The sequence below is a fragment of the Cyrtonyx montezumae genome, unplaced genomic scaffold (genome assembly GCF_038088225.1).
Source record: "Cyrtonyx montezumae isolate F1298 unplaced genomic scaffold, pur_monq_1.0 scaffold_15, whole genome shotgun sequence".
Lineage (NCBI taxonomy): Eukaryota > Metazoa > Chordata > Aves > Galliformes > Odontophoridae > Cyrtonyx > Cyrtonyx montezumae.
Window position 1 is genome coordinate 8,439,897 of NW_027071881.1, and position 23,403 is coordinate 8,463,299.

At 36.5% G+C, this 23,403-nt stretch overlaps 1 protein-coding gene across 3 annotated transcripts in view; it reads left to right on the forward strand.

Annotated features, from left to right (window-relative positions):
• The window catches only part of USP32 (ubiquitin specific peptidase 32), a 59,034-nt gene that overhangs the window by 31,319 nt on the left and 4,312 nt on the right, over positions 1-23,403 (forward strand). The window contains exons 9-31 of one of the 3 annotated variants that reach the window (XM_065732062.1): positions 380-442; positions 2,162-2,245; positions 4,543-4,604; positions 4,720-4,822; positions 6,130-6,322; positions 6,837-7,012; positions 7,319-7,459; positions 9,279-9,438; positions 11,634-11,788; positions 12,475-12,556; positions 14,249-14,323; positions 14,818-14,956; positions 15,217-15,322; positions 15,902-16,075; positions 16,592-16,766; positions 17,272-17,423; positions 18,014-18,125; positions 18,609-18,820; positions 20,192-20,376; positions 20,906-20,992; positions 21,829-21,949; positions 22,319-22,510; positions 23,058-23,349. In XM_065732062.1, the coding sequence (XP_065588134.1) occupies positions 380-442; positions 2,162-2,245; positions 4,543-4,604; positions 4,720-4,822; positions 6,130-6,322; positions 6,837-7,012; positions 7,319-7,459; positions 9,279-9,438; positions 11,634-11,788; positions 12,475-12,556; positions 14,249-14,323; positions 14,818-14,956; positions 15,217-15,322; positions 15,902-16,075; positions 16,592-16,766; positions 17,272-17,423; positions 18,014-18,125; positions 18,609-18,820; positions 20,192-20,376; positions 20,906-20,992; positions 21,829-21,949; positions 22,319-22,510; positions 23,058-23,349 (3,241 nt within the window). The remainder of the gene's footprint in view (positions 1-379; positions 443-2,161; positions 2,246-4,542; positions 4,605-4,719; positions 4,823-6,129; positions 6,323-6,836; positions 7,013-7,318; positions 7,460-9,278; positions 9,439-11,633; positions 11,789-12,474; positions 12,557-14,248; positions 14,324-14,817; positions 14,957-15,216; positions 15,323-15,901; positions 16,076-16,591; positions 16,767-17,271; positions 17,424-18,013; positions 18,126-18,608; positions 18,821-20,191; positions 20,377-20,905; positions 20,993-21,828; positions 21,950-22,318; positions 22,511-23,057; positions 23,350-23,403) is intronic. The other 2 variants (XM_065732063.1, XM_065732064.1) reach the window with 2 other exon arrangements.

Here is a 23,403-nt window from a genome sequence, read left to right on the forward strand (position 1 = left end):
AGTTGTATGTATGTATTTTCTTAGTTGCTTGCTTCTGTTTCCTAAAATTGCCTTTCAAAACTAGGAATAATCTTGCTTCACATGTGAATATTGTTTGATCACTGTTTCAGTGAAATAAAGCAACCCTTAAACTCTCTTAACTGTGAACTGTCGATAATTAAACTTTGCTCTGCTGTTAACCAATGTACTGGTATTTGTAATGTATGCTGTTTTGTATGAAGGAGCCTTAGGTACAAAAGTACAATTGCTTGGAAGCACTCAGTCGTGAACTACGTAGTGGTATCGTCAACTGATAGTTAATAATTTTTATTCTGAACACATACTGCTCTAGAGGGTGCATTAAGAATTTAAATGTTTTCTAATCCTTTTGTGTGCCAAGGAGTTGGACATGGATTTGGCTGAAATTGTAGAAGACATTTTGAATGTGCATGACAACACGAAGGTAGGAATTTGCTATTTTCAGTTTATGTATGAAGAAATTAATAAATGAAAAAAATCACGTGTTTTCCTTAAAGCAGAGATGTTTCAATAAAAGAATCTTATAAAATGTCAGTTTTTCCATTAAACTTTTCACGTTGTTTTGTTATAAAGTAATGTTTGAATTTTATAAACCGTTATATACAAAACTAAACCAGAAACACATAACCAAATAAAATTAATTTGAAGCATACGCTGCTTTATAAGGCTTAATTAGGCATAATTAATACTGCTTTTAAATCTGGTCTGTTTTTTCTGAATGCTGTTTGTTTCTTTCATGATTAAATGATCTTGAGGAGAGAGAGGTGGTGCAGTGGTGTACTTCACCTTTTCTGCTCTGGAAAAAGATTTGTGATTCTTCTGTAGTGCAACAGAACTGCATTGATTCAATAGTAACTTTGGTGTTATTACAAACTGAAATGCTTGCAAGTAGCATTATATGTAATCAGTGAATCCATATACCACACTATTACTGTTTGAGAGCTAAGTGTGAAACCGTGGAGGCCTCTGTCATGGCAGAACAACAGATCTTACTAGTTTGTACTGTGCTTTGTAGTTCATTATGAGTAAGTATGTTCTCGCTTTTTGAAATGGGCACCATTATCTGCAAACAATATTGTGACAGTTGTTTCCATTGTTTCATTCTTTCCTTTGCAAACTGTAAGAGGAAGTGCAAATTATGAATAATGTAAGAAAAGCTATGAAGAACTCTTAGTTACTTGTTTGAATAGTTCTCTTACCTTCTTATACTTCTACAAAGTGGTAGACAAATATTTTATTAGCTCTATTACTGCTAAAACAGTAGGAAATCAGTAAGCTCCTTCTCATCAGTTGAGGCTTTTGTTTGCTCCTTTAATGAAGGGTTTATAATAGCAGCCCCATCTCCATAAAGAGTTAAAAAAAAAAAAAAGACTATGTCTTTGGAATATCTTTCTTTTGTGCATCATGGATGTAGTGCTGGGAAGAGCTGGTGATGCATTAATTACATAAATTACTTAACCTATTTTCATATGTTAGTTTTGGCCCCTGAACTTCAGAGCAAATGATCTGTAGGAAGAGGTGAACAAACTGCCAGTGCTCTGAAAGTAGCTGTGGGTTATACTTAAAAATCAGGATTGATCTTATCACTGAATAATTGAAAAGCAGAAAATATTCTGATATTGATCAACGTTATGCTAGTATAACTTTGCAAATGATTCAGAAATAATATGCTGCACTGTACGTTAAGATAATGAGGATTTGATCCAGAATTGTTTTTCCCAGCCTCTTCTGTAGAGGTGCCAAGCATCTGTGCATGCAGCTTATTTGGAAGATCACAAACGTCAAGTTGCTGTGTTTCCTGCACAGTGAAAGCTCTGACCAGCTGCGTACTGCCCCTGCTGCCTTCATGGTTTGGGAAAATATGCAGTCGAGCATAAGCTAATGTGGATTGTAAAGAGCAGGAGCAAAGGTTACATGCTATGTGTAATTTGACGTGTAACCTCCAAGCTTTTTGGTTCTCTGGGTTTCTTGTTATATTTGAACTGTTTTTTTATTTCATTGGATCATGTTTTATTGTGAATGGTAGATGGTAATTTTTCCTCGAACCTCTAGTTTTGTCGTGCCTTCTGTGACACACTTAATGAGCATTTTAACATAAGTATGTTAATAATCTGCTTCTTTTCCCTTTCTTCTTTTAACTAAGCTTGGACACCTCACTCTGGAGGACTACCAGATATGGAGTGTGAAGAGTGCCCTTGCTAATGAGTTTTTAAATCTACTTTTTCAGGTATGTTTAAGAGAAAGTTAAACTTGAAATGTGTGGTAATTTGCTCATCAGCTTTTTGCACAGCAGTGAGTTGCAGCACCTGCATTTGTGTCAGGATGCTTACACTTTTGCCTGTTGCAATAAGTTCTGCATTTTGCAGGTGTGCAATACCTTGATGGAATGATCCTCTAATTGATCATCATTCTTTTCAGTGTATGGAGATACCTAGGGTGTAATTTGTAAAAATGAATATAATATACTCTGTATAAAATGAAATTTTAAGTATATCAGCAGTTATGTTTTCCATTTGAAAAAGGCTTTGTTTTTGAATGGCTGTTCTTCCCCACCTTTGCCAAGTGACACAGGAAACGAGCAGAGGCACTGCTAAGTCTTTACATGCACTTTATGTTTTCTGTTACGACTGTCTGAGGATCCTTTCATTGCTCTTGTAATGGAGCGTCGTATCACTGTTGTGCTGCAGAAGCTGAGGATTAATTGTGCACTGAATTTGCTTTTAATTGAGCTTGAATTGGACTTTTAAAAATCCCTAGAAGAGTCATAATTTAGCAGTGACTTGCATTGTGCAGAAGATAAATCTGTGAGTATTCTCGTTCAGTGCAGTTTGTTCCTAACCTGTTTTCCATAGAACTTGATACTAAATAAAATAGTAATCTTAACAGAGCCTTAGAGATTTGTCCTAGTTTGGTATTCACTTCCAGCTCTGTGTGTATTTGTGCTCCTGGAGGGGTCTGAGTGAAGCAATGGACTTGGTTTTTACATTACCAGTGAAGGTCATCAGTTTCAGGGTTGAGCTGAATGAGGAAAACACGGGGTATTTTTAAAAGATTAATACTGAATAGCATACTGTAGATTCACTTTTTAACTCTGGACTACTTTTAAAATAGTGTTTGGAGCTATGCTTTTCCTAGAACTTTGAGTGAACTGAGTGAGAGTATTCTGTACATCAGATGTACAACTGAAAAGAATAAAACCAGAAAGTTCTGCAATCTTTTTCTGTTTTTTAGACTTTGCTTACGTCATAACCTTCTCAACAATGGTTGTTTTTATTTTCACAGTATCCAAAACGAAATATCTGACTGTAACTTAGTGCTAGTTTACTGTGTGCCCAGCTGTTAGTTTTGACAGTAGAATGAATGAACATCTAATACATTGCTCGTAATGACCATTAGTTGTTATGCATTTCATGTTGGAGGTCTCAGTGATAATACTTACCCTTCTGGCAGTTGAAACACTTCCATTTTAGATATTTTATTTCCCTTGATCACTTTATGACATGGGGCACCCTTGTTTCATGCTTCAAGTCCAAGAATGTGTTTACACAGGGCAAGGTCTGCTGTTGATTGGTCTGGGCTTGTATTTAGAGTGTCATGAGCTTCTGCATCTCATCTGCAGACAGGAGAGCTAAGTAGTCTGAATGGAGTGCTTTGGAAAGCTTTTTTTGGTTTGTTTGTAGCAGGGTGGTTTATGTGAAGAATCTGATACTAGCACAGTGTAACACATCTTAAAAGGAAACATTGGAGCCAGCTGTGTTGCGTGCGCCAGAAAATCTGTTGCTTCCCAGCAGCTAATGGCTTTTGTTTTATTCAGAATGTGAAATAGTCTCTCACACTGTAATATAAATTTAAATAAGATATCTCACCAGTCATTAGAAGGCTCCAGCTGAGATGCAAATTAGTAACCTCAAAAGAGATGTAAGGAAAAGGCTATCATGTTATGAGTAGCAACCAATTTGACAAATGTCTTAGAGACAAGACAGCTGACCCTCCTCCCTGCAGTGGAAACAAAGACTCCTGCAGAGTATTTCCCTGTGCTCCTTGCTGCACACCCTGTGACTGAGGACTGCTGGGACAGAGCCACTGGGGACTTGGTTGCTGCCAAGGCCAGGACACTTGGACTGGGGAGAAGGGAGTAAAGTAGGAGTAAAATCTGGGAGTGCTGTCCTGCACACACAGAGCGGTGGCTATCGAGGGATAGTGCCTTTTTTCTTCTGTACTGTTCTTTTGTTGTTATTGTTCTGTGTGCTGTTTTCTCTTTAAAAAGGAGAGACTAAAGAAGAAATTGTTAGAGAACAGCTTTGTTCAAATTTTCTGGTGTACTTGGTTATCTTAAAAGTGGGAGCAGGTGGAGAATATTGTAACTCTAAATATTTGTTGTTTAGTGATTTCTTTGATTGTAGGTAATCTTGCTACATAGATAAGAATTTTCAGAAAGTTCAATTGAAGTGTTTTTATTTCACTTACCTAGTGTTTGTTTGACATTGGTGCAATTCCTCTTAGAAATTAACTTTCTTTATCCAGGTATGTCATATAGTTTTGGGGCTGCGACCTGCCACTCCAGAAGAGGAAGGACAGATTATTAGGTACATGCTTTTCTCTAGTTCTAAATGTACTTCAAAGTCACCTTTTAATATGATCAAAAGAAGGATTGCAACTTCCCCTTTTCAGTTAATACTCTGTGCTGTTTGTTATTTGCAGAGGCTGGCTTGAAAGGGAAAGCAGATATGGCCTTCAGCCAGGGCACAACTGGTTTCTTATTGCAATGCCATGGTGGCACCAGTGGAAAGAATATGTCAAATATGTAAGTATAAGAGTAAAGTAAAATGAGTAAGTGATTTCTTTGTGTATGAGAATATGTTAATGATAAAGAACAGAGAGCAAGTGACTTCTCAACCACCAGTGCTTGAAATTAAGCATTTCCTGTCTGATAGTGGAAAATAATTGTTTCACTGAATCATTGTTACACAGTGAGCTTTTTATTCAGCTGTTACCTCTTTCAGTTTGCTTTCATCGTTCCTGATCATCAAAACACTTTTTGTAATGAAAACATACTCTCACAACCGTACTTCCCTGAAGTCTCTTGAATCACTTGATGATAAAAGTATGTGGTTTGGTTTTGACTTCATGGTGTTCTTTAAGTTCCTCCAACTAAAATATTCAAGATAAAGCATGTATGTGAATTTGATCTGCATGCTGAAGAAATCATGCTTAATACAGTTTAATTAAGATGGAGATAAATATCCTTTAAAGGAGACAACCAAGAATGCAGAATAAGGGAAATAAACTGTCAGAAGAAATTTATGTAGTTATAACTTGTCACATAAGTATTTGAATTTTCATAAATTCAGATAACAAAAATGGCTCAGAAAATTGCAATGCCTGCATTAACTAATGATGTAATTACAGTTATTCGTTCTGCACAATGAATTGGACAAATGATGACTTAAATGCCTGAAATACTAGGTAATTTGATCCTTGTCATAGTAAAAGTACTCAGATGGATGTGTAACGTCGTAGCTAATACCTCACAGAAGAGCAGAATGCCATTAGTCACTGTGTCTCTACTTCTTGAGCAAAGAGAATGCCCAAGTTCAGTGGAAGTCTATAAATTATTTCTGTCATTCCAATGCACGTTTCAGTCTCAATTTTATAAGCTTTATTTTTCCAGCTTTACTGCAGAGTTCAGGTGTTTGGCTGATCTGATGAAGTCTGAAGAAAGAATGTGTTTTGTTTTGTTCTTGGACATGCTGTCCTTGTTTCACCGTATGAAATTCTGAAGGGACAGATCTTCAAATAAATAATCTCTAAAGAGATTAATAATAATCTCTAAAGAGTCTGTAATTATAGCTGTCTAAAATGGCTGTCATATCTGGTTAGAGAAAACAGTTCTGATATTTCACAATGTTTGTTGTACAGAAGAATATTTTGTTAATTTAACTATTTTGGTGTGTTTTTCTCTTTTGCATCAATAGATGTAAGTTTCTTTTTCTCTGAAGCTCATTGCTGTATGTAAAAGTTCTCATAACTGAATTTTGGTGGTTGACTTGGCTATTATAAGTCTTTGATGCTGGCTTATAAATAACTTTTCCACTTGCCTATCAATTTTAGGATGCAAACCCTGTTGTGATAGAGCCTTCATCTGTCTTGAGTGGAGGTAAGAATTCACTCATAGCTGCTGCAGCCAATACTTCAGAACAGGGAGAAGACAAAATGGGAGGTCTTAATTACTTCAGTGCACCAGAAGAAAAGTTTTCAGATAATATTTCTACTGCATCAGAAGCCTCAGAGACTACTAGCAGCAGTAAGCATAACATCTTATTTCCTTGGAGGTTGAATATAGAAAAAGTTTTGAGAACCCTAGGTGCTGCATGGATTCCTCCAGACAAAAACATTCAAGTCTAGGTTGCAGTTGTATCAAGGAGAAAAAGTAAAACAAACAACAGAAATGATAATGCATATAAATTCAGTTTTGTATATAAGAATTTCAAGAATTTGACATTCAAACATAAGAAAATAAGCACAAATGCAAAGCATGTTTACCCATGTGAATCTAGTTAGGCTGTTTTCAAGGCAGTGCTTCTGTGTCTCAAGTGTAGTTTGCATATAGTCACTTGTTCACCTTTTCTGAGACCACTTATATATTTGCTACTACTATGAAATTTGGAAGAGTTGCATACTGAAGTTTGAAGAATAGAGAACTCCAATTATGTTTTAAAATATATACATAATATATAAAAATCAGTTTAATTGATCCATTATTGTTTTATGAAGTCACTAAATGAAATGGTGAGTGTGTTTTTCATGCTCTGCTACAGATGCTCTTTACCCAGGCACACCAGGAACAGACGTGTGTTTTGCTAGGCAGCATAACACTTCAGATAATAACAATCAGTGTTTCCTTGGAACCAATGGGAATGCTTTGCTCCAGCTCAATCCTCAGAAACCAGGAGCTATTGATAACCAACCCCTTGTAACACAAGAACCAGTGAAGGTAAAAATGTCTTCTGTCGCTTGAAAGCAAAACCAAAAAATAACAGTTTTCACCATACTTGTAGCTGTCAGAGTAGGTGACACAAAAGATGGCTTGTATAATGGGCAGTCTTCAGTGAAATATTTAGCAGTGAAACCTGAGTGTTAGTTATTGTTACGTTTACATACTATCTTACGATGAAAAACAGATGCTAATTGCAGATTAATATTTCAATAATTACAAAGTGTTCTGTGTTCGAGATAAAATGGTTGTGGCTGTGTGCCAGTTTTTGTGTTTGATTTGATGAAATCCCTTTTTGTTCATAAGGCTGCATCATTAACAATGGAGGGTGGAAGATTAAAGCGGTCGCCGCAGCTGGTTGAAGGGAAGGACTATGTAATGGTCCCAGAACCAGTTTGGAGAGCACTTTACCATTGGTATGGAGCAAACCTGTCCTTGCCCAGGCCGGTAAGTTGTGATAATTGAATGCTTAACTTGACGTAATCCATTAAATAATGTGTACAATCTACTGTGTCTGAGCTTTGCCATTTCCACTAAAATGTCCTATGGTCGGTTTCCACTTCATCTGAAAATTCATAGACTGAATGAAAAATTTTGAAGAGCAAGTTGGGGAAATAAACAGTCTCAGAAACAAATGTGGACATAAAAGCAGGAGATTTGTAGGACATACCTCAGAAAATATATTGCAACAGTGCACAAGTACTGCACAACTTATCATGATGGCAAAAACAAAGGTATAAAAGCTTTCTTGAAAGAGGAAAGAAACAACAAAACAACAAAGCTTGAACAACTGAAATTGACTTATTGTAACTATTAGTGATATTTTCTCTGTAAAGATGTAATATCCTTAATTAAAGATTCATTTTCTTACATGAGGGAATATTTGGTAGATCCCTGGTTGGTTTGTTTTTGTGAGTTATTGTTCTCATGTTCCAAAGGCACAACAAGCCTGCATCTCTGAAGGTGATGCAGCATAGAAGCCCTGAGATTGAAATGCAGTGGTTAAAGATACAAGGGATTTCTGCTTTGAGAGGGATTCCAGTACTCAGGCAGAAAGTAGCTTCTCTTGAACAGCTTACATAGATCTACAGTTTCTGATTTGATATTTTGTGCACCTGGCCAGGACTTGGCCAGATGTTTCTTAAGAAACTTCCCTTATTCCCAGCAGATTGTGTCTCAAGGCTTTTACACACAGTTTGGTAGCACAGACATTTTTCAGGTCTGCCTATATATAAAATTTTTTAATAAGTTGTGAAGCATTTTGTAGCCTGCTAAATGAATGTTTATATAACACAGGTCTCGTTTTTTTTTTTAATGTTTTGATTTCAAGCAGATTTGAAGCTGCCCTTTTTAAAAACAGTTTTGTGTTCAGTGATGGAAACGGGAGAGAATTTGCTATATGATTCTTTGAGGATTTGATCTGTTAGCTGTAGTACTGACAGTGATTTTTACAGTGAAGAAAACTGGCTTCTGTTACCCTCCTCCTACACGTTCTCCATAGAAACAAACACCTTTCATAATCCAGAAAAGGCCGTATCACTTTATTGCACCACAGACTAAGATCGTGAGATTTCTGTAATAATGCCAATAGAAGAGAGGCTTCCCTTCCAAATTGAAGAATTTAACTTTAGATATCCTGTCTGTAAAAATATAAGTAGTGTATGTATAAACCTCAGAATTGCAGTCCATGATTAACCAACTGCCATAAGGTTATTTATCTGAGCACTTGAGATGATGAGGACCCTTTGGGTGTGTGCCTCCCTATGGACAGACCCACGTCAGGAACTGTCCTGCTGCTGCTTTCCAGAAAATGTCAGCACCCTATTTTCTGTTGTAACCAAAGTTTAATACCTTGGCAGTTAAGTGCATTGTATTGCTTCTTATAACTTAAGCTGAGATTTTTCTTCTGATACTCCTGTTCACAAAAGTCCTGCCACTCACGTACATCTGCGTTTGGACAGGTCTAGATAGCAAGTTCTTTGTAAGACTGTTGGCTGACAAGCTGCAAGTCATATTCCAGGGAAGTTTCAGCCTTTTCTGTAATGTATCAAAATGCAAGAAAATTTAGGTGTACCCTAATAATATGAAGACTGGAATTTGATACTATAGTATAACAGTATAGTTATATATTATTTTATTTTTATATTGTATATAGATATTATATATAATTATATATTTTTTATTATTACAGTATATATAGTTATATACTATAATAGTATATAGTATAACAAGTGCTTCTGAAACATGTTTTAAATGTCTTCACCAGGTGATCAAAAACAGCAAGACAAATGTGCCTGAACTGGAGTTATTTCCTCGCTATCTGCTTTTTCTGAGACAGCAGCCTGCCACGCGAACACAGCAGTCAAACATCTGGGTGAATATGGGTATGATGAGCCTGAGAATGTTTCCTCAACATTTACCTAGAGGTAACTTAAGAATGCAGCAAGAATTTGAGTGTGCAGTTTCTCAGAAATTGAGATCCAGAGCCGTAGAAGCAAGCTTGCTGCCACTGTGCTTGCACACCAGCTAATCAACTGTGAGGCACAATCAGCTTTTGGTAAAAATTTAAAGGCTTTCCTACCCTCTTCTTTTAAAAGGAAGTGGCAAAAAGGGATGTTTTCATTGAAATCAGTTATGTTGTGTACTTAATGCAAATTGACAAATTCAAAGTGAGAAATGAGCACTGCATAAGGTGAAGAGCTAAGAAGGACAGATCTGATGATCCCCACTGGTTGTTAATTATGTAGCCCTAGAATACGTGCAGGGTGCGTATCTGGCAGTACAGTGGTGATTAAGGTCATCTGGTTCTGAGTTATTTGGGCAGCTAGACTTTGGTGCCCAAAGACATTTGAATACCCTTTAGAAAGGGGCTGAATTAATGGAATATGAAAACTATTACATGATGCATTTTGGAAAGACAATTGTGTAGAATTAAACTTCCAATTAAAATACATATGCTGTAATGGTGGTATTAATGCTCACCAAAAAATGGGTGAAAAAAATGTTTGGGCTTAAAAATGTTACAGGGATTTGCTTTTAGTTATCAGTTTGTGAGTGTAGTTGCATACTCAGCTTGCACAGAAAGTCTGAAGCAATATCTGATTTTCACGTGTATGTGCATTTGGATACACACAGATTGAGTATCCACAGTAACATATGTCTCAAATTGGGCTCATCTGACTACTGAAAAGGGAAAGCTTTCAGCCTTTTTGCTCTTGGCGTACGTTTAAAAATCTCATGCAGATGCTCCATTTTTCACTGCTTTGGTAGAATCACAAACTTCACGTGTAAATGGTGGCTGCCTGCTCGACCAAGTTTCCTCTGCAGGAACTGCCTGCTACCCAAATTCCTGAAATACCCAAAGTCAAATAGAGGGAATTTTCTGACGTGACGAATTTGATCTTGATTTGAAATTATTTTGCTCTGCACTGCACTAATTGCCCAACCAATTATTAATCTTTTTGAGTTTTCAAATGTGCTTTCTTGCTGTAATCTTACAACTAATCCTCTGATCCTTAATCTCAGAAAACGCTTTTTGTATTCTTACAAAAAACAAAATCAGTACTTTGCTTGGTATACTTGAAAACTGATGCTCTGCTGACTTCTAAGATGATTACGGTACAGTCTTACTCTGTTGTCAAATTGCATGTAATACCACATCTTCTCATATGGTACTACTTAACTTATTTTAATCATTTGATGAAAGTAGAACAGTTGTTTTTGTGGTTACTTAATGCAGTTGCCCAGTCAGGCTGTGGAACAAAAGCTTTCCATTAATATGCTACAGACTGTGTAGGAATGGGGAACTTGTGGAGTTTTTAAACTAAAGCAGCTCAAAAAGTAAGATGTAGGAAGTTGGTGTCATCTGTTTCAAAATGAGCTTTTGCAAATGTTTAAAGATGTTTTCATGTTACAGAAAACAACTACAGTCCTGGCTGATGAAATGTTTTGGGCTTTATTTTGCCAAGATGGAATGGTGTAGAAATTCTGATGAAAATCATAAGGATTGGTGTTTTTTTGGATGTTAGTTGGAAGGAGTACTTCTGTTGTGAAATGCCTGGACCACTTTTGTCTTCTCAGGTTGGCGTTCCACCCATGGAAGAGGTGGAGCAAAGTTGTGCTGCTTCCGAGAGCAATCAGACTGATTTTTTTTTCCTTATTTTTAACTTGTGATGTGCTTTCAAAAGAAAATGATTGCGGAATTTTGGAAGCTTTTTCTTTCTAAAATTACTATTGGCTTTGATACCATCTTTAAGAGGAAAAAAAAAAGCAAGACTAGTCCAGTTGCTTCGAAATTTCTTTTAAATTGTTTCCTATGAGAATCATGATGAAGCAATTTTCTAATAGGTTTTGGTAATAATGGATGTGAATTTATCTTCTTTGTGATAGCATGTTTGCTCTGTGTTGATGTGAGATGTTCCCAAGGGTTGGTAACATTTAGCTTTCATTGTGACACTATATTTATTCTGAAGCCAGAAAAAGAAAATTGACTTTTTTTAGGCACAAAAAATAAAATATTTAGAGTATGTGTAGTATGTAAGTTGTTATATATCTGATTTGTATTTTAGTGTGTGTACAGGCATGTACATCCTTTTGCCTTTTTCTTTCATTCTGAACCCAGGCAATGTACCTTCACCAAATGCTCCTCTAAAAAGGGTGCTGGCTTACACTGGCTGCTTCAGTCGAATGCAGACGATTAAAGAGATCCATGAATATCTCTCCCAGAGGCTGCGTATAAAGGAAGAGGATATGCGCCTCTGGTTGTACAACAGCGAGGTAACGTTGGTCTACTCTTTAACAGTGAATACTGTCTATCATATTGTTCTCACATATGCATAGAAGAAATAAAGGCTGTGAGTTTCCTTTGCTGTTCATAGCCATTTGCATCAGAGAACTTGGACCAAAATATGTAAATAAAAATTTCATTCACCCTAGTTTTTTTTGAAGAGATTTTATTGCACTCCAAGCAGTGAAATTTATATTCTGCTGTTATTAGCATGATAAAAATCAATTTTGGCTGTAATACATTTAAAAATTGGCAGTTGGCTGACAGATTAATACTCGTGATGTAAATTTTCATAGAAACTGTTTTAAATGGGAGTAAAAGTATGTGCTGATACTGTAGGCCTCTGCTGATGCAAGCCAGTAGCCACATAGGATCTCTTCCAAATGTGTATGTGGAGAAATCACAATGAGCAAGCAGAATGTGTTCCTCCAAACCGTTGGGTACGTGTAATTCTCTGTTAAGAAATACCACCTAAAACTAGAGTGCTGAAAGAGATGCTTGTGCTGATTAGTGAACTGCTATATTTAATTAATTTCATGTAATTACTTAGAAAGGTGGTACTCTTATGTGGAAAGAAAATTAATACTATTTTAGTTTGGTTGCTTTGAGATTAAAACATCCTTAGAGAATTTCAGAACTAGCAGTAATAACTCTCTGAAGTCTTTTTCTCCTGCAGAACTACCTTACATTGTTGGATGATGAAGACCATAGACTGGAATATCTTAAAATCCAAGACGAACAGCATCTAGTAATAGAAGGTATAAAAGGGGCATATGAAATGGTTTTCACACTAAGAACAAGCAGTTTTTTATGACTCCATATATTCTTAATATATTGTGCATGTTACACCGTGGAGTAACTGCTCAAAATACTGCTCAGATGCATTAGTGTGCTGCCCACAGGTTTATTCTTTGGAGGTATTTGGAGAAGGAAGATTGTGTAAATATGCACTGATCTGTATATATTGAGAAAAATACTGAAAGAAATATCGAAGCTGCAATCAATCCATTACTGCTACAATAGCATCTGGATCACTAGAGATAAAGCAAGAGCTGTGTGGTGCATCTGAGGCTTTTTTATTTGATATCTTTTTTTCCGCTGATCTTACAAGAATTCTGGTTATGATGAACATGTTCTTACAAAGCAAAGGTCAGCACAGCTGCGTGTTTCAGTGTGTATCAGGTTCATTTCCAAGAATTTCATTACGAGCTGCTTTTCTTTTCCAGTCTGCAAAGAACCTAATATATGTGTGCTTGACTGACTGTCTTCATGGTGAAAAAAGTCTTGTTTCAGTTTGTCAGTTGAGTTTTATCCTTCTGTCATGCAGTACTGTGCCTGGCAGAGTACTGTCAGTTACTAATAAATTAGACCTTTGCCAGAGATATCAGAGTGCATGGATTTAACTGACTTCTCAAATTAGTTTGACCTGACTTTTTGTCTGATCTCTTAATTTGAGAAACAGCTCTACTCTGCTGCTGTCCATAAGGTCACACAGGCTACAAATTTGGTTCTTGTGTTCTTTCTGTAGAAGTTTCATTTAGTGTAGTTTTATGTTACACTTCAGGCTGTTGTGCCAGATGGAGTTGTCCTTTTGCCACTTGGCTCAGTTAATATTGATCAATATAAATTGGCACAGTGGCTCATCCAATTAACTGTGTTACCTGCATTAATCACTAGACACGTGGGAAGAAAGGAGTATTTATGTGTAGAGAGGGGAGAGGGTCTGCAGATATCAGCTGAGATATACCTGAGGCTGTATTTGAATGAACAAAATCAACAGTGTCTCTGAAAGAAACTGTCTGCCCCCTCCTGTTTATTTGGTCACCTGTGGCCAACTATTTGTCACCTACCTGATGAGCTGGCTGTGAGAAGTAATATAGTAAAAAATTCCTTTTTTTTTTTTTTTTTTTTTTTTTTAGCAATATCAGTTCCTTAAGCCAGTTTGCTAATGTGGCCAAGCAAGCACTTTGTGTCAGTGCTAGACAGAGGAATACAGAGGGAAGGGATCCATGAGGAGGCGATGGACAAAGTTAGCTTAAGAATGAAATGTGTGTGATTTGTCACTGCTGTGAAATACACTTGCATCTATTGTTGGTTCATGGAAACAAAAAAAAAAATCTAGTGATTGCTCCTGAAATGAACAGATTGATACAAGTCTGAAGGTTGACTTTTTAAGTATTAAGGCAAGTACTGAGAACTGTTATCTGGAAGAAAAGAAAACTCAAGGCTGCTCCCTAAAGACGTTCATGTCATGTGTTGAAGTGATGCTATAGTAGAATGATTTCCAATAATGATGGGAAACAATTGAAAGCAAAAATAAAAATATTCTGAAAATAAACAAATGTATGATCTCAATTAAAGTTTGCAAATTTTAATTAAATCTCTTTAGCTGTTTAAGCTGTCTGGAATATGTAGCAAACAAAAAAATCTTATTCCTTATTTCTTTCTAGTTCGGAATAAAGACATGAGCTGGCCTGAAGAGATGTCTTTTATAGCAAACAGCAGTAAAATAGACAGGCATAAAGGTAAGTGCTTGAGCTACAGTGAGGAGAAAAATCCAAGAGATTACATTATGCTGAAACAACTCATTTTCATTTAAATGCTTTTAATGTTGGAAGAGGTTTTCTATACTCATGGGTCTTTGCTTGTTCTTTGTTTTGTTAACTTAGATGATAGAAAAATGTGAGAGTTGGACCTTGATAGATGTATTCTCAGACACTGTGATGCAGCAGTAGCAGATTCCAGATTTTGTGGGTTTTGTCTTGCCTTTTTTGATGGTAGATCAAATCCAACAATATACTGACTTCAATTTCTGTTGACATAAGTAGAGCTGGGAGAGTGGATGTTTTGAACTGGCTGACCCTCTAGCATCTGTGCTAGCTGTAGTCTCATAAGTGGGAGCTATTTAAATTGTAATGGTTATGGTGAAAAGGTCATACTCTGAACTTCAGTGATATACCATTCCCGACTAATCTTTCACATCTGCTGAACTGACATAATTATGTTTTCTTTTTCTCAGTTCCTACTGAGAAGGGTGCTACTGGATTAAGCAATCTGGGTAACACATGTTTCATGAACTCTAGTATCCAGTGTGTCAGTAATACACAACCTCTGACACGATATTTCATCTCAGGAAGACATCTTTATGAACTTAACAGGTACTTCTTTTGAAACCATTGGCACTTAGGTTTTGTATCATTTTTTAAAATGAGCTTCTACTTTCAGAAGTAGTATGAGCAAATCCTTCTAATTCATTGTTACAAACATCAGCTGTGCAACAGGTACTAGTTTAGATACATGAAACTTTTTTGGGGGGATGAGTTAAAACAGTTCAAGAAGCCTTTGTGCTTCCTCATTTATGTTTATGCTTGAATTTTGTTTAACTTCCCTTTGGTTTTAATTTCTTTGTCATTTCTAGGACGAATCCCATAGGAATGAAAGGACACATGGCCAAGTGCTATGGGGATTTAGTTCAAGAGTTGTGGAGTGGGACTCAGAAGAATATAGCACCACTGAAGTTGCGGGTAAGTCTGTGATGTATGTTATTTAAAAGAAAAAAGGACAAATTCGTTAAAATAATTTTAAAACTATAATGCACTTAGTGTTAACTGTATTGGTTCTGGGATTCAAATCAGTATCTCCCTAGAGAAAGGGAAGGAAGGAAGGAGATGGCGATGAAGCCAGCAAGCATATCTGGAATCATCACTTGTTACTCCTAAGTGGTCAGAGTACTTGCTCCTTTGGGAAAGGCCTGTGTCCAGCCAAGACCTCCTTCTGGAGGAGACCAGGGTGCATCCATCCTGGGGATCAGTACTAGAGCAGCTTTTTGTTGAATATAGACATGATTCAGTGGTTGTGAGCTCAAAGGATTACCTGTTGAAAATCAGAGGTTGTAAGATTTCGACTTCTGTAGCCTTTGTTAGGAATTCAAGATAATATATTGCCTGTCAGTAGTCTTTTATTCTGAAAGCACAGGGGGTTGTCAGTAACTCTTGGCAATTGCATTTGTGTTTGTTGACTGCATGCATTTTCTCTTGATATCTTGATTTGTTGTTGCAACTTTTGTCACATAATGTGAAGTAACTTTCTGGCTTTTTTTATAGTGGACAATAGCAAAATACGCTCCAAGGTTTAATGGCTTTCAACAACAAGACTCTCAGGAGCTTCTGGCTTTTCTTTTGGATGGTCTTCATGAGGATTTGAATAGAGTTCATGATAAGCCATATGTTGAACTGAAAGATAGCGATGGTCGACCAGACTGGGAAGTAGCAGCTGAGGTAGAGGGTTCAAGTATTTTCATTTGTTTGGGTTTATTTTTGCTTTTCTCTTTTCCCTTCATAACAGTAAGCTGTTAGAAACTACTTTGTGTGTGGCAATATTCTTTCAGGATTGAACTGTCTTTTGAAACCCATTAGATTTGTGATTTAAGGAGTCAATTTCACATCTGATCTGAAAATAAGTGTAATTTAAAAATTATAATAAGGTATAACGATCATACTTTTATTCTGAAGTCATTCAAAATGATCTTAAGATTTTTTTCAAGGTGATGATCCTTTCAGAAGTACTTCAGTTGTTGCTTCGATTATTGTGTTGAGGGAAGGAACTGTTCTTTACTCCCCATGAAATTAAATACTCACTATTTTGAATAAATCAGTTAACTGCTTCTGTGGAAATACTCTTAAATTCCGTAGGCTGACAGAACTTGGGAGATCTTCCAACGTAGCCTCTTCCTGTAGTGCAAGCAAGTAGTCTGCAACTTCTGACACTGTGTTTTTCTCTGCAATTTCTTTCAGGCCTGGGAAAATCACCTGAGAAGGAACAGATCAATTGTTGTAGATTTATTTCATGGGCAGTTGAAATCACAAGTTAAATGTAAAACTTGTGGACATATAAGCGTTAGGTTTGACCCTTTCAATTTTTTATCCTTACCTTTGCCCATGGATAGCTACATGCACCTAGAAATTACAGGTGGGTGATGATATTTATTTCCCTATAAACTCATCTATGCTAAAATAGAAGCTCTGTATGTAGAATGGGTTTTCAAGGAACAGCTCTGAAACATCCCAAATTTGTGTCAGCATTTACACTTAAAACATAGTCAAATAATTTCATATTATGGAATACAAGAATTTTCATTAGTATGTGGTTAAACTAAAATAAAGCCTTTAGAAACTGAGCAGAGATGGTCCACCTTCAGTCTTGTCTGAGGAACTTAGTACAGAAACAAAAAATTGAGGTTTAGAGAACTTTACTCATTGTGTTGTGTAGACTGCTCTCAGCCTGCATAGAGCAAGAAGAGTGAAGATCATAAAAAGCTAAACAAATTTTATTGCCTGGTAATAAATCAAAAAGTATGAAATGAAAATTAGGTCTTAGTGGAAAAAGTTACTTTCTATAAGTAGAATATGTAATATTTTATTTCCATTAATTCTTTCCTGGTTTGCTGACTGTGGCATTTCTGTTCCCTTTGAAGTAATCAAATTGGATGGTACTACTCCTGTTCGATACGGCCTGAGATTGAACATGGATGAAAAATATACGGGTTTGAAAAAGCAGTTAAGTGAACTCTGTGGACTAAAACCAGAACAGATACTACTTGCAGAAGTGCACAGTTCCAATATAAAGGTAAAACGAAAAATATTCATTGCTTCAAATTTCATACTGTTATTTGTGTATTTTGGCACATCTTCATTCCTCTTGACATTAAGCTTTGTATACCAAAAATGTTTAATCACACTTTCAGTTAAATTATTTCACAAGTCAGCTTGGCTGTATCTCTATATAAACTTTAATTTATATTGCAATCTTAAACTGTAGTTCAACTTGCTTTAAATTAAAATCAGAGTAAGCTGAGCAAAAATAAGCCGCTTGTAAATAAAATGAGAAGTAAAAGCTTGCAGAAGTTTAATTAAATTCATTACTAATGATATTTTTAGAGAAACATGATATAATCATTCTGTAACAAATCTCAAGTGAGAGTGCTGTGATGAGCTTCAACACTGTCAGGAGGCTGGAGACTGAAGCAGAAGCTCTGTACAGAGTGTATGATATACTTACATTCATCCAAAATCATCCACTTGTTGGCTGTCCTTTCTCCTCTAGAAAGGTGTAAGAAAGCAGATAATGTGATAGGTGTACTGTTTTCAAAAGAACAAAACTTGCTTGGTGTCACAGAAGTACATATGTATCTGACTAATCTTCCCTTCTCAATGAAGAATTTTCCTCAGGACAACCAGAAAGTCCGGTTATCTGTGAGTGGGTTTTTGTGTGCATTTGAAATACCAGTTCCAGGATCACCTACATCAGCATCAAGTCCTGTGCAGTCAGGTAAAAGGAAACACGATTGTTTTCCCATTCACCTTAAACACTCAGTGCTTAGGTACTGCAGTAATTCAGGAGGAAAGCCTTACTACTTAGTACAGTGATGAGACTCAAAGATTTAAGACAGTAGGCCAAGCTTTGGTCTGCAGAGGTGCTGTGGGCAGTCTCTCTGTGGGCTGATGGTCTGTGATCCTTATTATGGTTATGCCCAGCACTGCAGTCTGAAGATCACTAGGTACACATTTTAGTTAGAAATATGCAAAATATTTTGTTATTTGTGGATTGGCTCTGAAGTAGGATGTACTTAAAAAAGGAAAAAAAAAAAAAAAAGTGGTGCTGAGTTTTGGCTTTTGTTTTTTTGTGATTTGAGAGCAAATTGTGATTTGAGAACACCTGTTATTCCTTGCTCTTACATACTCTGGGTTTTGCAAAGCTTGTGATGTGTTATGGTTGATTAAGCTGAGTAAGAATGTAATTATCTGTCTACAGATATCTCAACTGGATCATCTGCTAATGGAGCACCCAACGTAATGATGAATGGGGACCTTCCCAAACCAACCCTGATTCCAAATGGGATGCCAAATACTGTAGTGCCATGTGGAACAGAGCGTAACCTTGCCAACTGGACTCTCAATGGCCACGTGCCCTTGCTTTCTGACAGTCCTTGTACAGGGTACATAATTGCAGTCCACAGAAAAATGGTTAGTAGATTTTGCATTTGTTTTAAATTATTATTTGCATAATGTTTAGAGAAAATCTGTGAAGGTATTCTACATCCATATGATAAATCATTATGTATTTCTTATAAGGGATCGTGAATGTTTTCCTACTGTGTACACGCTGAGTTATTTGGACACACAACTCTTGTGGATTTAAATTGTGATGTCTACTGTTGTTGTATTTTTCTTCCATCTGTATTGGCATGCTTCCCAGTTCTCTAATGCTGAGATTTGTACTTGGGTGCTCACTATCTCCCTGATTAAATGTCCTAAGATTCTTTGAGCAGAAAAAATTCTCCTTAGAAGAACTACTTGAAATGCATTTCTTCTCCATTATGTGGAACAACCTTATTTCACGCACAGCAACAGAGTGAAGATGCACAGTACATTTGTGGCTCATTCTGTTGGCATTAAGTACTCTTTGTAAAAAGCATCTGTAGTAGCATTGAACTCTAAATGTCAAAGTTGAATGGGTGACCACCTCAAATAGCTATGTATTCAGTGTGCACTGTCTTGTGTCTTCAGAGCCTGTTGACGTTTACAGCATAGTGGATGTGGGCTGGGAGGCTATTTTAATTTACTGCTGTTTGTATGAGGCTTTTCTTGCTTTATTCTCTCAAGTTTCTGTTCTCTCAAGTTCAGTAGAATTTCTTAGGTGCTGGGTGAAATGCTTTTGAGCCATTATAGCTTGCTAGTTGTACAACTCTCAGTAAGAGGAAGGAGAAAACTATTCCAGCAGTCTTTGTCCATCATTATCAAAAACATAATTGATGAAAAGGGTCAGTTGTATACAGATTTTTTCAAGGTCATAGCAGTTTACTATACCCACATGTCATTAAATCAGTGTGATAAATCTTTGCAAATGAGTGATGTAGCACAAAGGCCAATTTTTCTGCATGGAGTAAGTTGTGTATTCTGTAAATGCGAAGGTTTTCTTTCTATACAGAACATAAGCTTGCTTAATATAATTTAGGAGCAGATGATAGCATCATTAGGTGTCTGTCAGTATTACAGCATTGCTGTGTGATGAGAAAAGTAAGAAATGTGTATTGTATGATACACAAGAAAATGTACGTAGTTGAAGTAGATGTATGTTGATGTGGTCTAGTGCATTAATAACACTGCTATGATACCATAAAATAATGCAAAAAGGCTTATAGGCAGTTTCAGTGAAACTGGGGGGAAAAAAAGATGAAAAAATTGCTGAAATGGTGCACGTCTAACAGAATTAATGGTTTGTTTTAATCGCTGAAACCTAAAATACAGAACAGGGCCAACATCCTAGTCATTATGGTAATACGAGGTAATGTGTACTTATACCTGAGTCATTCTTTTTTTTTCCCACTTATGCAGATGCGGACAGAGCTATATTTTCTTTCATCTCAGAAGAACCGTCCTAGTCTCTTTGGAATGCCACTAATTGTTCCTTGTACAGTTCACACACGGAAAAAAGATCTGTATGATGCAGTATGGATTCAGGTTTCCAGGCTTGCCAGCCCCCTCCCCCCTCAGGAAGCTAGTAATCATGCACAGGACTGGTGAGTTTGGCATGCCAGCCTTTGACTTGAGCTGTGTAATACTGAAGCTTAGGTTTGTTTACAAGATTATAAAAATACTTGCTTTTCATCTTCATGCATTTCGACTTCTCATAAAGCTCTGCTGAATGAATATATGCTCTTAAATGCATAATTAAGCTTCTAATGTCAACAATTCTAGGAATAATTTTGTGTGCTTCTGCCTGTGGATTCCATACATTGGGTTATTTACATAAGAATTAATTTTTAGAGTGCTGAAATTTAATGAGAATAATTAAAAATATTTATATATTTTTAATCCTTTTACTGTGGCTAAATACAGCATGCCTTCCAGTTGTACTTAAAGGTATGCATGGCACAACTTAATTGGTTCAATTCTCATGCACTGGTTGATACTCAAATAGAAAAATAATGCAACTGGCACATGATCACATTTCACATATCTTAACAATGAATTACTGCATAGTTTGTTATGGCAGGGACTTCTAACCGTCTTGTACATTGTTTCATGTTGTGCTCTCTTCTGTTTCAGTGATGACAGCATGGGATATCAGTATCCTTTCACCCTAAGAGTTGTTCAGAAGGATGGAAATTCTTGTGCTTGGTGTCCATGGTACAGGTAAATTTTTAGACTTAAGGGAATCACTTCAGCAGAAATGTAATTTATGGTAATGGGATTTTGATATATTTCAGTCTGCAGAGCTAATATCAATAAGAATCAAGAATCTAATTTAACCAGCACCCTCACATGGCAGACTTGCGCTGCAGAATAACTTTTATGACTTGTAGAGCTGAAAATTCTGCTGACAGAAACCTTAAAGTAGGAGAAAATCAGGAGATCATTAAATATATATATATATATGAGAAAATAAAACCCAATCTTTTAACTCCTTACCATCTTCTGTGTGCCTGTGTCTGTATGCACACACGTACATGTACATGTTAGGATGATTTGTGGGGATTTCATGCAAAACCCAACTTGTAAAATTTGTAGATTGTCTGCCCTCACTCGTTTCTCTACTTTCTGAAGAGTAAGAACTGAAATGAACAGTTTGATATTCACCCTGGGCATGTTTTGTAATTTTCCCTAACAGACATGCTACTGAAAATTCCAGACCTGTGCTGGAAGATACTGAGGTCATATGCTCATTCAAAAATAAATAAATACAAATTTTAAAAAAGCCCTTTGCCGTTAGGTAAATGTGTGTGCACTTGTGGAAACAAAGCACTGTATTTTTTGTGTGTGTGTGCAGCACGTGGTTCTGCTCAACACTGTATACAATTACTGAACTGCTTCAATTTCTTGTGTATTAAAATTCTGTACTAAACATGTCCTACAAATTGTCCCAATGATTGTTTTGTGAAAATGTCCTTATTTCATACTGAAGCATGAAGTAATGTAAAATTGGACAGGTTTTGGGCAGTGTATATCCTACATCTCACTTTTTGTCTTAGATTTTGTCGTGGCTGTAAAATTGAGTGCACAGAGGATAGAGCTTCTGTTGGGAATGCTTACATTGCTGTAGACTGGGATCCAACAGCACTCCATCTGCGCTACCAGACGTCCCAGGAACGGGTAAAATAGCAACACAAACCCTTCATTATTTGTTAGTAGTTCACCAAGATGAAGTTAATCCTTAGGTTTACTCATAGATAACTGTTTATGATACTGACATCCTTAGGAAAATCTAATGGTAGACATGTAGCTGAGTTGAACTCGAGTAGCTGTCCAGAATATTGTGCTTTACGGATTATTTTTAAACCAAGAATAAGGACAGTGCATTATTTGTTTGCCTCTTCCTAATTGAAATACGTTTTCTGGTGTATTTTAGTGCATCTAGTTTTCATTCTTAGTGTATGTTACTTGTGTGATACTGCAAGCAGAGGCTTCCTCTGAGCAATTTGTGTATATTTCCAAGTCAGATACAGTTCTGTCTCACTTCAGATTGTAGAAGAGCATGAAAGTGTTGAACAAAGCCGCCGAGCTCAAGCAGAGCCCATCAACCTGGACAGCTGTCTTCGAGCCTTCACCAGTGAGGAAGAGCTGGGTGAAGATGAGATGTACTACTGTTCCAAATGCAAGACCCATTGTTTGGCTACAAAAAAACTAGATCTTTGGAGGCTTCCTCCCATTTTGGTATGATTTTGTTTACTACCGCAATAAAAGCAAAGAGAACTGGTTACAGATTTGAAGTGCTAGTTATGTTGTCTTGTTCTAAGAAGTGTTTTTGCTCATGGTCTCAGGGTGGCATTGACATAGTTTGCAGCACATATTTTTGTAGTGCAGGCAAGTAACTTGAAATAAGCCTCATTTTCTTCTGAATCTTTTTAGCTGATAGATTGCAGCAAGAGGTGGCATTTTCAGCTGTTCTGACAGAGTTCACACTTAAGCAGTCTTTTTGGCAATGTGATCTTTTGTCTAGTTGTGTAACCACCTGCTTTTGTTGCTTTTAAACTTGGTAGGTTATGCAAAACACCACTATATTTGTCACTGAAGAGAAGCAAACCTTTCCATCATTTCGCTGTGGAAATGTTAGTTTCATGGTCCAGATCATCACTTAGTTACTGTTTCATTAATATAAATGATAAAGTCTGTATGCTTCAGGAGAAAGAACATTTTTAACAGTGAGATTACTCACTGTGGTATAATCCTTTAATTTTCTTTAATGTATTTTTCTCCTTAGATCATTCACCTGAAAAGATTTCAGTTTGTAAACGGACGCTGGATAAAATCTCAGAAAATTGTTAAATTTCCACGAGAAAATTTTGACCCAAGTGCCTTCTTGGTACAAAGGGATCCGAGTCATTTTCAGAGAAAACAGTTAACTCCTCAAATTGATGAAGTTCCTGAGGCACGGACTCTTCAAGGGGACTCTAAAAAAATAGATCTGCAGATCACTTATTTGGCAGAAGGAGATGTTGTGAACAGAAGTCCATCATCCCTTAACACTTCTAATGTCATGAATAATATCAAAGGTAGGTAATAATTAGGTAAAATTCCACTACATGCTGATAATTGGGAAAAATTAT